The 15,703-nt window shown below is 42.1% G+C and overlaps 1 protein-coding gene across 1 annotated transcript in view; it reads right to left on the bottom strand.

Annotated features, from left to right (window-relative positions):
• Positions 1-15,703, bottom strand: part of RAB8B (RAB8B, member RAS oncogene family) — a 59,542-nt gene that overhangs the window by 9,788 nt on the left and 34,051 nt on the right. The window contains exons 2-3 of the mRNA XM_037151015.2: positions 9,187-9,247; positions 5,613-5,673 (exon numbers count right to left, since the gene is read on the bottom strand). Of these exons, the coding sequence (XP_037006910.1) occupies positions 5,613-5,673; positions 9,187-9,247 (122 nt within the window). The remainder of the gene's footprint in view (positions 1-5,612; positions 5,674-9,186; positions 9,248-15,703) is intronic.

Consider the following 15,703-nt stretch of genomic DNA (forward strand, 5'->3'; position numbering starts at 1 on the left):
TAGGAGAAAACAAGATCTTTATTTAGTACTGCATACATTTAAAGTTAAAAAATATAATATAGATGCACTCCTCCCCTCCAGAAACGTTCTGGGTGTTTCCTTTCCTTTTCCTTTTCTTTCCTTCTTTCTTTATCAAAGGATTTCATGATACTATTGGGTTGGCCAAAAAGTCTGTTATGTTTTTTTATGTAAAATAAAAGACATATTTTTCGTTTTCACCAATAACTTTATTGATTTGGATATTCTGAGTAAGTTGGCCATCTCCCACTATTGGCTTCTAGTGGGTAGAGGCCAGGGGTGCTGCTAAACATCTTCCAAAGCATAAGACAGCCCCCCAGCAATTAATTATTTGCTCAAAATGTCAACAGAACCAAGAAACTTCACAAACCATTACTGACATGTTCAGTCAGTCACAGCACCTCCAGACACTGAACAAATCTTTTTTGGGGGGTTTCAGTTGCATTTTTAACCTTTCTTGAGATTATAAAGCATAATATGCTAAAAGTGTAGCTTATTTTCTTCCACCTTCAATATTAAATAGCTGCACAAAAATTCACCAATTCTGGTAAGTTTTTTAAAAATGCACACTGATATGACAGCTGTCACAATACAATCTAACAAAATTGTTCTGAATGAAAGACAACTAAGCACTACTAGAGTCATCTTATGGAAAAATGTAATGGACTTTCTGGCCAACCCAGTATTTTAAAGTACAGAGAAGCAAAAATAAATAAATAAATTCTTCCATTGTCTTGCTAGGTAAATAAATACTCTTTTAACATTTTCACTGTTAACCTTTAATGAATTAGTGATTATGGTAAAGATGATACAGCCTTTCTACCTGACCTCACATGATAAGAATCGGCACCAACTAGAGCTAAAAGAGTGTTTAAGTTACAACAGAGATAACATTGAGTGTAAGAGGCAATCACTTCTGTTGTGCACTTGTGTATTCCAAGTAGAAATTGTCTTGCTTCTTACTTCAATACTAAGATTGTAATATATTGTTTTTAAATTATTTCTTTTATATAGGCTGATCAAAATGTCACTATCGCTCTGGCCAGGTGGCTCAGTTGGTTAGAGCATCATCCGGTACACCAAAAGGCTGCAGGTTCGATTCCTGGTCAGGGCATATATTCCTAGGTTGCAGTTTAGACCCCTGGTTGGAGTGCATATGGGAAGCAACCAATCCATATTTTTCTCTCTCTCTTTCCCTTCCGCACCCTCTAAAAAACCAATAAACATATCCTTGGGTGAGGATAAAAAAGAAAAAGTCACTATCTAGGTAAATCACAGACACTTAAAATATAATACATTTGTCATACGACTTTAATGAAAGACACTGTCATCATGTTTCTAAAGATCTCATGGCTGGTGTTTCTACAGGGTCTCTCTTTTAAGTACTTTAAATGATATCTGTATGCTAACTATCTCAGAATCTATCACCAGACCATTCCTCTGTATTAAGTGCTGATCTACCCACCGACTGAGCCATCCCACAAGTGTTCAGTAAGCAGCTGCCGTGTGCCTGACCCTGCGCTAAGTCCTGCCAGCAGTGAACGAGATAGACAGGCTCCTTCCTCTCATGCATGGGTAGCAAACAAAACAAGAAACCAATAATTATACAATTAAATGTAATTTTGGTAATTGCTATGAAGAAGTACTAGGAGCTTGAGTACAAATGCTAACCTAATCTGACTGATGGGCTGGGGTGGTCAGGGAAGGCTTCCCTGAGAAAAAGACATTGAATTAAGGCCTCAGGGCAGAGCAGACCTGACCTAGGCGAGGGGCTGAGGCTGGCGTAGAGGAGAAACGTTGTAAATGTCTTGCTGACCAGGAAGGCCCAGAACCCACTGGATGTGAGTGAAAGAAAATCAGCTTGGCAAAAGTGCACAGACCCAGTGAGAGAAGAGCATAAGATGTGGCCAAAGAGACAGACAGGGGTCAGATGCGACTTGGAGACCACCACCTGGACATCACTTCCCAGATGTCCTTTCATGGTCACTGAAAACTCAACTAAGTAAAACACAAGGTTGTCTTCGTCCCTCCAAATCTTCGCTTCCCTCTTGTCCTCTCATTTTGATGAAGGGCGGCAGAATCCTGTCTGTTGGCCCAAGCAGCCCCTGGGAGCACTCACTTTCACAGTCAGTCAGTCACCAAGTCCTGCAGGCCCAACGACCTCCCCACCCCCGCACTTGAACTGCCTTATTCATATTCTCAGCAACTAACCTTTACCTGGGCTCCCTCACAGTCTTTAACTGGTCCCCTGCTTTCATTCTTAACCACTGCTAATCCACTCTCCACAGGGACACTAGCTACCACTTCACTGATCCCTCTCCATGGTACTTATAATGAAACTAAAATTTCCTAACAGGGCAGGCAGCATCCTTCGGGGTCTGGCTTCCAACTTTGTAAATGAATATAAAACAGAAATGGGAATAAAAATAAATCATATACAGTACAAATATCCACACAGACAAACAACCCAGAAAACAACAAAATGTTAACAAAAGCTATTTCAGGGTGGTTAAGATTCTGGATGATTTCTTGGGGTTTTTAAAGTTTTCTATACTACATGTAACCTTTTGACAACCAGAAAAACATGTATTATTGTATAAATGACAAACAGTAATATCCTCTATTATTGCCTGAAATGCAAATATTTCACTTTGGCCACATAGTAAAAGATTTTTTACAACTGTCAATGTAAATAATTTAAAAAAACAAAACCCAAAGTGAAGAACTATACACTTAAATGGTAAATTTTATGTATATTTACCACAAAAACAAACCCCTCAAAACTGAACTGGAATAATTCCTGATGCAAAGTGTTTTAGCTGCCTATACTATCAACATTAACCAAATAATTGCTATAGCTCTACGACCCTTTGGGCTACACAGACAACCCTGACCTTTACTGCCCTGTGCCTGTCGAGCGACGCTCTGGGTGGTTCACACAGGAAGCGTGAGCGCTGTGCGGTGGTTAAGGACACAGGCTCTGCAGTCAGAGGCATGTCCTCCGAGATCCTAGAGATGTTATTTTATCCCTCTCAGTCTCCATCCCTCATTTGTAAAATGAGGACAGCATGTTTTCCACATTCAATTCTTTTGAGAATCTACAAGATATTACATACAAGGTACTTAACCTAGAACTCAGGACACAGCTTGGACTCAATAAATGGCAGCTATTTTTAATTTGTATCTTTGGTTTCAACAGCAGAAACCCTTTGACTATTTCCTATGTAAGCAAACTGATATTATAAATTAGATGGAAATACAAACTCAAGTATACTAGTTAAAATTTTATATATCTGATATGTACCTATAATAACAACAGTTTCCTCAGGGTTCTTAAGACAGCGTTTGTCTATGAGAAATGCCGACAATGCAATGATACGGTCCTTTTCTCCAAAAGCCTGACTGTTCACCAGGGTTACTGTTAGGCCTGCCTATAAATGTTGTGAAGAGTTTAAAACAGACCGGAAGACCCTGTGACGGTGGCAGACCCCAATGTAGGGCTTACCGGCCCGCTGCATACCTAACCCAGCCCAACCGAACCTGGCAGAAGCACCACCCACTGAAATGAGAATGTGCCCTGGCAAGAACACAATGGCCCCAACAGAACGCGATGGCTCCGCAAGCCACTGGGACAGATAACCTCCGGATCTGGGACTCCAGCAGAGCAGGATGTCCAGAGGATTCACCTAAAATTGTTTCTGGGCCTGAAATTTTCCACTGCCTCACCCCTTCAGCAAGGATTTACTGAGCACCTACTACATGTCAGGCGCTGGCATTACAGCAGAACAAAAGAAACGAAAATGCCTGTCTTCAAAGCAGAAAAGACAAGACTGTCTTAGAAAAGCCACAATTTCTAATTATCTGAAGTAATGTGAAGAAGGTCTGGGCAGTAGATAAGTGAAAAACAATCTTCACATCTAAATTAAAGGACAAGTTTCAATGTCTTCCTTCCTCATACTGTGAACCAGAGCCCGACAACCACGGGAAACACTCTATACTCTAATCGTTCCTACCCACCTTCTGGCGAAAGCCAGCAGGCCAGTGTGGAAAATAAAAAACTGGTCAATAGAAAAGCTTGTATTTATAAAATGTCTCGAATTAAAATTACCTATGAACCACCATATTTTGCTGTGTAATAATGTGCTCCCATGTATAATATGCACCCACATTTTCTGCTCATTATACACAAGATTATTATACCCCTGGTATGTGATCATTGTACCCATGTATAACGTGCGTGCTTATTTTTCCCTCAAATATTTGGGCAAAAAGGTGTTTGTTATACACGGTGAAATACGGTATTCCAAATCATCCCTGCTAAGATGTTCTTATTTATCCCTAAAATCATGCCTGGGGAAAACAAACAACAAACAAACAAACTTCTTCCTGGCACAGAAGATAAGTCCCTTCCCTTTGATTATAATCTAAGTAAAACAGAGAGTAGCTGACAACTGTCTTTCTTAAAATGCTGACCTTTCACAATTGTAAAAGTATTACAAGGGTGAAGAGTGGGGAATACGTGCATTAAATGTCCAGCAGTATGCAGTGCCAAGGTGATAGAGCTTTGAAGAGGAATACCCACTATGTCTGTGAGGGTGAACTACTGGTACTCAAATAACACAGGGTGTGGCAGTGCGAGAGGAAGGGAGGGCAGCATGATGATAAAGGGGTCTGTGGTTTGGGTCACGTCTCTTGAAAGCAAAGGGATGGCCACCAGCCCTCCAGCTCTGTCACCTTGACACCACTCCCAGGAACACAAGTCTTTTACACAATAAGCTGAGTATGATGGCAGCTGATACCCACATTCTACTAGGTTGAGTTTCATGATCTCAACTGCTCGGTCTCCCAAGATTCTCTGACTACACTGAGTTTCATCAAAATCAAAAGTCCCAGCTAGTGCCTGGATTAGGCCTAAAAGCCAGAGACGAAGCCCTGGCCTGGGCCTGACATTCCAGACATGGTTCAGTACAGCTCTGCTTCTATGCTGCCTTGTTCGCCACTGTCCTCTCGGCACCACACAAAACCTGCTTTGAGCCAACAAGCAGTAGAAATGGGTTACATAAATGAAGCCATACGATGGAAAATAGCCAAATGATGAGGTTATGCTAACAAGGATAAGGCTAGCATGTAGCAAAGGACTTGGCAGTCAAGATTCTAAGCCTCAAAGAGTCACCTATCATTAGGCTGCTTCCTAGCCAGCGGGTAGGTGCTGGTGGGGGAGAATCCACAGAGCTGAGCCATTAAGAGTGGATATTGTGGACCTGGTGAGAGATAAGGAATGATAGTGGCAGGCTGAATGACGAGAGGGGCGAGGAATGAATACTTACTTACAAAGCTCGTGGTTTGCTAAGATATTGACAGAAAGAAAAAAATCACAAAAGTATATAGTAACTCAGGCTAATTACCTATTAATATTATGATGACTAATGGCAAAGTACACATGTACTAAATTAAACACAAAACATTTCTTTCACATCAAAAAATCCCTTTTCCCCATTGTACTAGATGTTAGCTTGAGTCCTATAAATTTCGACAAATGAATATTTGTGTTTTACTTTCACCTGAGAGTCACAAAGCCCCAAAAACACACTTACCATGGCTCCTCTATAGTACGCTGTCGTGATGGTTCGAAACCTCTCCTGGCCCGCTGTGTCCCTAAAATTTTAAACAAAGGGGAGAGTGATTTTAAAAGGCATCACCAGCATGACTGAGGAGAGACCTGAAACTGTAGGAGAGATAATTCTGGTTTGCTCACAAATGCAGCAGTTTCAGGAAAAAGGGGAATGAAATACAAAGGGAGCCTGTTGTGTGTCTGGGAGCTGGGGGCGGCGGTGGCCACGGGAGCCTGTCAAGAGTTCACAATGACTTGGGTGAAAAGCTTGGAGCTTGATGATAAAAGTGGCAACAGGAAAATGCATGGCCTGCTAGGAGCTGGCATACTGCATTAGTCCAACACGTGTGGGAGAGAACAGAGAAAAGTTCTACATCCCTGGACTCTTAGAGGTAGTTAGAACTCTTTTTACAAATGCCTAATGATTAAGGCATTTTGCTCTCTTGAGTGAAAGTCGGATTTCTGTGCAAAGAAAGCAATTGGGTTGGACGTACTACTGAGTGAATTCTGCTCGGCAGAGCACACTCAAATGGATCTCCTCATGAACTGTTCCAGCTATGGAGCCCATAATTAAATGGGAACCTGGAGTTCAACACATAATTGTTGACAATGTTTCCAAAGGCTTTAAAACATGAACAACACTACAAAATTACATAAGCATTCATATATTTTTGCTTTTTAGCTGATGCCATATTCTAATGGCATACCATTAGAATATATTCTAAAAAATACAAAGGTTTCCAATTATATTTATTGAAGTAATGCCTATAAAGCAGGTGAAATTTCCTTGGTATCGGGGAAAATCACTATTGCTACATTTGCCACTTAGCAGCAGAACTACCATATTTTTCAGACTGTAAGATGCACCTTTACCCCCAAACTTGGGAGAAAACGGGGGTGTGTCCTATAGTCCAAATGTAGCTTTACATTTACATGGGTGAAATATTATGTTATTTATGTTATTCAATATTTTACCACTTTTAGCCCTGGCTGGTGTAGCTCAGTGGATTGAGCGCGGGCCTGCGAACCAGACAATCGCGGTTCGATTCCCAGTCAGGGCACATGCCTGGGTTGCAGACCAGTTCCCTGCAGGCCAGTTCCCAGCAGGGGACACACAAAAGGCAACCATACATTGATGTTTCTCTCCCTCTCTCCTTCCCGTCCCCTCTAAAGATAAATAAATAAAATATAAAAAAAAATATTTTACCACTTTTTTGCTTCAATTTTTCCCCTATTTTTCTCCTCTAAAACCTAGGTGCATCTTATGGTCAGAAAACATATGCTAATTCACTCCTTGTGCTACTAAGACAAACTAAGCTGTACAATTTAATTATAGGAGGGAAAGAGGCACTTGCAAAAATAAACTAGAAATCCAATGCATCCCAAACCCAAATAAGAGATGAAGGCCCAAAGGAAATACAACAAATCAAAAACAGTAAATCCTTTAATACTCATGTCTACCTTAGAAAGTACTCTCACACGATGCCCACCATAGCCCAGGGTGTGGCATTACCACCACCCTTGTTCTGCACTAGAGGAAACAGGGGCTTGGGTGGATTGTGGTCCCAGCTTGGCCCCTAAGCAGATCATACCCTTGAATGGGACTCAAGCCCCTACCTCTTGGCCATTTAGTGCAGGGTCAGGCCTCACCTCACAGTCCAACTCTTCCATCACTGACCAGGATTAGCTGCACAGGGCACTTGTTTGGTACATGGCAAACAAGCCACGGGGAACATACAAACCAAGCACCTTTGCTTATGGTCAGAACCATATTTTGATTCTCACACTACTTGATTTAGAGCCAGCTCTGCAGTGAGGCTGGAGTAGAAACCCTTCTGTACTACGTCATGAAAACTACCATATCTTGCCATGTATAACACACACCTTTTTGCCCAAATTTTTAAGGGAAAAATAAAGTTGCGCATTATACAGGGGTAGGACTAATTCTGTATCTATATAAATGTTTTTAATTCTTTTATTTATGCTTATGCATTAAAAGTGTAGCTCTAGAAAGTGATAATGATATCTGTATGCAAAATAATACCCTGGAATATGATGACCAGTTTTGTTTCTATAAACAAACAAATAATTTAATTAAAATGAAAGATTTCTTTCCCTGGAAGTTTGGACTAAATATGTGGGTAAGCATTATACATGGGAAAATATAGGTAAATAGAGACCATTTTGCTGGGGAGAATATCCACAAGTACAGCCATGATGTTATATTAAATTCTAATTAGCTGATCACCCACAGGCTCCTGGAAGCACTCTCTATTGCTATGATTGGGACTATACAACACAGAATCAGAAATTCTCTTTGCTTTCCCCTTTAAAAACTGTTTTATAAGTTTAAAATATGTGGTTTCTTACTAAATACCAATAAATGAAAAGGGTAGCCCGTGGTAACCTTCACGATGTTTTCTGAAGATGTCTACTGGGGACTAGCATGCTGGTGGATGAAGCCGGCTCCGTGTCCCAGAAGACCTGGGTAGTCGTCTGGGCTTCACCACCAACCCAGACATATGCCCGGAGATGGACTTAGCCACACTAACTCCCCCCAGAAGAAGGGCTAGTGAATTTCAAGATAATGTTCTAATTCTATCCCTGTTCTGAGATTCCAAGAAGAAAAACAGCCTAAGAAATAGGTTCATATGTATGACTTCGCTATTTCACCCTGTGCAGTCTGTGTAGCTCTCCATCTCTAAGCTGTTTATCTACTGCTGTCATCATCACACATGAGATCAGCAAACAGCCCCAAAAACCTTTCCCAAGGCTCCAAATCCACATGGCTCCATGGAAGGCCCTGTACTGAAAGAAACTAAACCAGTTTACAGGAGGTTAAAAGAAAATCCATGAAGAGTTTCTGAGTTCAATCCAAAAATGTTCAACCTGGTAATCTGGAAGAACTGTATGTATTCATTATAGCTTGACAAATTCTTCAGGAATTAGCCAGTCAGATTTGGGTGATCTTAAGATCTTTGCCTTGCATATTGCAACATGAGAGATGTATGACTTTTTTTCTCCATTATTTCCTAGTCCAATGTTTCTCTTTTTATAACATAATGAGAAGATTTAGGCAAATAAATATCAGAGCTGGAGGGGAACTCAGATATTACCAATCTAATCAATCAATTTACATAGGAGGGAAAGCAGGCCCTCAGAAGGGAAGCAGCTGGCCCCAGATGTCAATTCAGAGGTAGTCCCGACTGGGGCAGATCTGCACTTCCTGTTCAGGGTTCCTGATTTCACAGCTGCAACAACTACAATAAAGAAGTAACTTATGCTCTTCTAGAATTTACTTTCCTCCCCTCTAAAATTAGCATTGGGGAAGAAGGAGTTCTCAGATCTCTTCTGGCTGTGAGTTAGCACTATCATTCCTTACCTTTCCAACTCTGAGTAGGGAGACCTTTGAATATTTGCTCACTTCCCCTTTGTTCTCATAAAGAAAATACATTTTGGGTATTACAGAATACCTCCAATTTATCACAATCCACATTTTAATGCCCGCTTTCAATTCCTGACTAAAGTAGAAACTCTGTGTATATATATTTACTTACCATATCTGAAGTTTAATTTTCTTTCCATCTAGTTCTATCGTTCTGATTTTAAAATCAATTCCTGCCAGGAAAAAAAAAGAAAGAAAGACATGCTAAATTTCTTCAAATATAATCCAAGTCTTATTAGGAAAAGGACAAAGATTTCTATTGAAAAAAAAAAAAAAAAGCTCTCCAACGCCCTGGAAAATGTGAACACAGGGTGTGAATGGTATGTTTCCTCTGAATACAGGCTGAAGAAAGGAATGCTAATTACCCTGCAAAGAATTCCCACACATGTTAAATGCAATGTATTATATGCCTCATTATTTTGACATAAATGGATCACATCCTTCAAGGTTACATAATTTAGATAGATTGAGAACATGCCTTATTTTTTACTTCCTGAAATACATGTAAACAATGTTTCCCACCCCTCATGCTCCATCCATCCCTAAAGACGGCCAAGGGGCCTCTTCACAATGTCATCCTTCACCTACTTCCACTTGTTTCTTTAAAACCTGCAACTGGCTAAGCCCCCTCCAAACCCACAAACAAACAAACAAACAAACAACCCTGCCTATCTGAGAGGGGGGGATGGGAAAGCCTGTACACTTATTTAGTGTAGCTAAGAAATATTTTACATATATCTTAATAAATGTTCCCTGCATCTTACTGGCTAGAGCTGAAACAACTAAAATAGTTTCAGCCCTGGCTGCACTTTAGAATTACCTGGGGAATTTAAAAAACAAAACAAAACAAAAAAACCAAAAACCCCTCATAACTAGGTCTGATCTCTTCCCCAAATTCTGAGATACTGACTTAATTGGTCAAGGGTAAAGTCTGCACATGATAATTTTTAAAGCTCTCTGGGTAATTTATTCTAACCTGAAACCAAATGGTTCAGAAGCACTCACCTGAGCTGACAGGTAGCATGTGACAGTCATTTGGGACTCAAGCCCTCCCTCGCCTATTTCCCCCCACCATGGAAGCTCATAACTTACTTAGCAATTTCATCTACAAAGCCCCACAAAGTCCTGGACAAGTATCCGCATGCTCCATCAGGAACAAGCTGCTACTCTTCCTGAAGGGAACTGTTAGTGAATACAACTCGGCAACCATTTACTAAATCCTCATCTGGCTACTCGGCCTTGTTTTTGTTTTTTTAATTCTTTTGCATTCTATACAGCACCCCATAAAGTGGTTTCCAAGACATTTCAAAAAACACATGTCAATTATGTATCCTCTAAATTGACTTGAACCCTCCCATTGCTATGTCACCGCAATGTTTCTACATAGCAGCACTGAGAGCATCCAGAAAGGCTGCTTGCCAGCTCCAGCTGCATACGATGCCTAGGCATAAACGAAGTGAGTCTTGACCTTCTACTCCGTGGGGCACTTTTCCCCCAGGGACCCTCTATAGGTACTCTCCTGTATCTTGAAATAGACAACAATCACACTCAAGCTAATCTAGCAGGACAGCTTCTCGATATTTCCCTCCCACCCCACTAATAACCACCGTTACTGTTAACAAGAGCAAACTGAGACCTGATATTCCCAGGGTATCAGGCTCACATTTCCTGTGGGTACCTCAGTATTTCAGGGTCAGCAGTGGCAGAAGCAAAGCTTAGCAAAACTGTATGAATATTATTGTTAGCACCACACAGATTTTTACTGTGGCCATTGTTCATCTAAGACTTAACATGCATTGATTTTTAAAAAATGATTTTTATTGTATTTTTTGCATTACCACTTAGTCCCCTTTGACCTCCTCTGCCCCCCGCATTGATTTTTATTGTGGTTTATCTTTTTATACATCTCTGAGTCCAGTGTAACAAAGACCCTCTAGGGATTCTCCACTATCCTTTATCTCTTTTTTGGTCCAGGCAGCAAGAACGCCCAACAAGTGCTCAGTAAATATTCCTTGATAATAACATTTTAAAAGAATCGTAACTTTCCAGATTCACAGAAACAGAAAATAGGATGGTAGTTACCAGGGACTGGAGGGAGGGGGTCCCACCGTGGAAAGGACAGTTGCGGTTTAATGGGTAGAGCTTAAGATTTGCAAAAGATGAGAAAGTTCTGGAAGCCTGTCTGACAACAATATCACTACACTTAACACTCCTGAACTGTGCATTTAAAAATGGCTAAAATGATAAATTTTATTTTATGTGGTTTTTAAAAACCAAAATAAAGATGAAAAAATCGTAACTTTCAAAATGCCTACTGTACAGCTGGAAACTTAACTTTCTCAATCGGAAGGCTGATGTCCAACATTCCATCAGCTAGTAGTTCCTTCACAGTTTAAGTAAGAGATGATGTGTATTAAATGCCTGTTCATGGGAATGCCCCCTTATTCTGGCTCACTGAGACTGCAACTCCTGGTCTTGCACGGCTGCTTTTGCCTGCAGTTGAGAGTCACGGGCGACTTTTCCACCTTCATTCAACAGAGCCATTTTCAGGCTCCCTTGAAGTCCCAGTTACTCTCCATTCATTTAACACACTTAGAAAACTTTCTACTGACCTAGCCTCTTGTTTTTTGTATTTGCTAGAAGGATTACCTTTCTGTTATGTGAGGAGGTTTTACTATTATCTGGGAAACTTAACCATCTTTTCACTATTCAGTGGTTTTCAGTGTTTGTAGGAGCTGTGAGCTGGTATTGAGCTTTTGTTTATGCGCCTGTTGGAGCCATTCGACAGACAAAGGCTGTGGAGCACAGTCAAATGAACACAGCTTGAATTTCACTAAAAATGGAAAATGCTGCTTATGTTATTATGGAAAAGCACTGGACCTGGAAGTCAAAAGACCTAGATTATAGATAGGGCTGTGTCATTTAACAGCTTTTGGGAGATTACTTAATTGCCCTGAATTTCTATATTCTCATCTTTAAAATAAATAGAGAGCATGTATCAGATAAATTAGATAATGTATTTGACTGTGCTGTGGGAACTCAGACATTCCATATAAATATGCGGTTCTACACATCCAGATTCTACTATCCCGCAGCTCTTGTCTCTTCCTGTGCGGATTATGGTAACAGCTTCCCAGGACACTGTGCCAACCACTCTCCCTGGTCTGATTCCCTCACAAGCCGCTGTGAGAATAACGCTCAACAATCCCCGTGGTAATGCCCCTCACTGTTTAAAAAGCCGTGGAGCCAACCTCCGACTTCCTCACCCTGGCAATACAGCCTTTCCCGCTGGGCGCACCGCTCTCCCCTCCGGACACAGAACCTCTCAAAGCCTCTCTCCAGCCTTAGCCTCTGTTTCTCCCAGTGGGCTACGCACGCCCTCCCCCTGCACGTGCCCGGCCGCCTCACTCAGCAGCCTGCTCTGAGGATGCCTCTCCACCCATGCCACCCTCTCTCTTCTTCCTTCCTCAGCGGTCCACTCAGCCATGCCCTTCACTTCCTGAAGGTCTGGCTTATGCACAGTAATTCAATCCTGTGTTACTTGGTTTATTAACATATCGTTCTGCTGTGCTCTCACTTCAAGCAAGGGCTCTGTCCTCTCTGCCAGGTAGGTTGCACACAGACACATGTACACAGTAGATACCAAATGGAAGGTTAAATACTCTTAGGAAACTACACAAAGGTTAAATGCTACTAAGTGTGGAGGGAGGTAAGAAAACCATGGAAGGCCAAAGTTTTCTTGGGATATGCTACAGTAGAATCTTTACATTATAATTAGTTTGAAAATAACATCGGAATATACAGTAGATGAATAAGCACCTTAAAAATTAAAGGAAAAATAACTTCCCGAGGCTACTCCAGCTTTAAAAGAACAACCAGTCATAAGAATAACAATACAATGATATCAATTAGGTGCTTTCTGCTGCAAACCACAGAAACCCCAAATCAAACCATCTTAAGGTGATTTGTTGGCTCATGTGACAAGCCCGGTGGTGAACCGGGATTCAGAGATGGCGTGGGCCAGGAGTTCCAGCTGTTCCTCTGCAGCTCCTTTGCCGCTGCCCTCCGGGGAGCATCAATTTCATCCTCTGGCTGACAGCAGTTCCTGACCACAGCGGCAACACCAAGAAGAAAGAGATCACCTTCCTGTGCCCCGTTCTTAAAAGTAAAGAACTGTTTCCCCAAAGCCTCTAGCGATCTTTCTTTCATGTCTCATTTTTGGATTTATAACCGTGGGAATTGTCATGTTCTGGGCGCTAGGGCTGAATTCCTGAGCCAATCGCTGCATGGGTAGTTGCCGAGATTAAATTAACCTCAGCCTATCCCAAATTTAGATTAATCAAAGCCCATGCCTGGAGCTGGGTTGCTCCCCCGAGATCCAGAGAGCTGCTAAAAGTAGGAGAACCGAAAAGCTGTTGAATCAATCTTATCTGTTAGAATAATCCGCAAGTCTATCTAATTAGTACAATTACAGTCATAGCCATACGCAACAGATAAATCATAACAGCTATCCCTACTACCCTGGCTGGCACGATGAATGTTATTAAATTTTGTGATAACTATAGCTCTTTTCTGAAGGTAATTTCGTCCAGGGTTCACCACAAACCAGAAAATATGAAGATGAAAAAGGACGATGAACGACCCAACTGGCTGCCACGACGTCTCCATGCCAGACCCGGGGGAGTGCCTGAGCCCGCAGCCCCAGCCACCTGGCTCCTTGTCCAGGCCCAGACGAGGAGAGACCGCAACTGCAGACGGGGGCTGTCGTACCAACAGCGGCGAGACCTGCGTCACAGCTCGTCCTGCCGTAAGGGAGCACCTTCTCTTTTCTTTCATCTAAAAGGACTATATCATCTCAAAAAACAGAGCTTCTGAAGGGCACTACGTTTTGGGTCACAATGCCCTTCATATTTCAATGCCTTTTGGAAAGCATCGTTTTCTTTTGGCAGCGTCTCATACTAATTCATGTTCGCAATAATGACCCTGAGTCATCCCAACTCATGAGCGATCCGTGAGCCACCAGGCTGTGTGCAGCCTGCCCAGCTGCCGACACCGCCAACACCTACATTCGAGGACAGGACTCCAGCGCTGCTTCCATGTTTCCTGAACGTGCCCTGTTGTCAACTTTTGGGGCTTGAAAGCAGTGCCAGTTTTCTCATTGACATTTATGCAATCAGTAAAACAGGAAATCTAAGTGATGAGAAAACACTCCCAAAGGACCCAACATCATTTCACTTTGAATTAAATCCACACACAAATAGATTTTCATTTTTTCTGAATTGATTCTCATGCTAAACATGCTCATACCTGATAGATGTTACACTGTAAGGAGGCAGGGAAGCAAGCATTAAGGAATCGCAGATTTCTCCCCCTACAAAGTACCCTAGGGATCGCTAGTCCAGCATTCCCTTTGTACTCAAGAAAACCGAGGCCCAAGAGACATAGCATCTTACCCAGACTCACAAAGACCAATTCAAAAAGGGGCTAAAAGTGGATTTTGGTGTTCCAAGTCCAGGCCTTCCCACGCAGACAGGTATGAGAATGTCCGTGTCCCCTGGGGAGGCCTCCTCTTCCAGGGTCAGAGCAAAACCCGGCACCGACACGCATGCGCACAGTAGGAGCTCACCTTGGAATATAAGGGAACACTCACCAGCAGTGGGCAGCAGCCACCCACCAACATCAGTGAATCTAAAAATGACGTTAAGTGAAAAGAGCAACTGCTGAAAGTTACAGTCAAACCATTTCTGCAAAATTTCAAAAATCCCCAAACCAACAGTATGTATCATTTTTATATATATCTAGGTATAATTTAGGTATAAAAACATTCATGAGAATGATTATCAACAAAATCAGGGCAACTGTTACCTCTGGAGAAGTGGGAGGGGAGGAATTAGGGAGGGGTTCACTGGGACTTCAACTCTGTAATTTATTATTTCTAAAACTGCATGGTAGGACATGAATGTAGAAGTATTTTACATTAGGTGTACTTCTGTATACCTGGAATTGTTCATAATTTTAAAAAAGCAGTTATCTAGAAAAGTGTCATATGGAAGCACCCATTCATTGGTGGTAGTAGAACAACCAAACCACATTTTAGAGATGAAAGGCACCTTCTAGATTCAGTGGGGAGGCGGAGCAGGCATGACCTCCTCCGGCCCCTATTCAATATAAAGAGGCTTGTGAACAAGAGCAAGACTGGGTCAAGTTCAGAAGTGAGGGTGCAGACCAGGGGCTCCAGGCAGCCAGGAATCCTGGCTACACAGGTTTTAAGCAGGATTCAGCAACATTTCCTTCCTTGCCTGGAGGAATAATAGGGGCTTCTTTTGGTCACTGTTGGGAGTGGCACTGGGGGGAGGAACAAAGGAGTTCTGATTTTTCATTCCAAAGGCTCGAAGGAGGGAACCTGGAAGGGCAGCTGGGGGAGGGGCTGTGCCCTAACCCTCTGAGCAGAAGATAAAGTGGTCCTACTTGAGGCCTCCTAGCTGTCCTCATTGTCCCGGCAACTCTCCAGAACGAGAGCTGGCAGAGACCTGGCAGTGAGGCTTAGTGAGGACTACGAAGTCAGCACTTGAGAAGAGCACCGCTTATCAGATATGTCTCAGAAACCTGTGGTGCACATGGAGGCAGCT

This window comes from Artibeus jamaicensis, unplaced genomic scaffold (genome assembly GCF_021234435.1).
Source record: "Artibeus jamaicensis isolate MK-2021 breed Jamaican fruit bat unplaced genomic scaffold, CSHL_Jam_final contig_548, whole genome shotgun sequence".
NCBI classification, from domain to species: domain Eukaryota; kingdom Metazoa; phylum Chordata; class Mammalia; order Chiroptera; family Phyllostomidae; genus Artibeus; species Artibeus jamaicensis.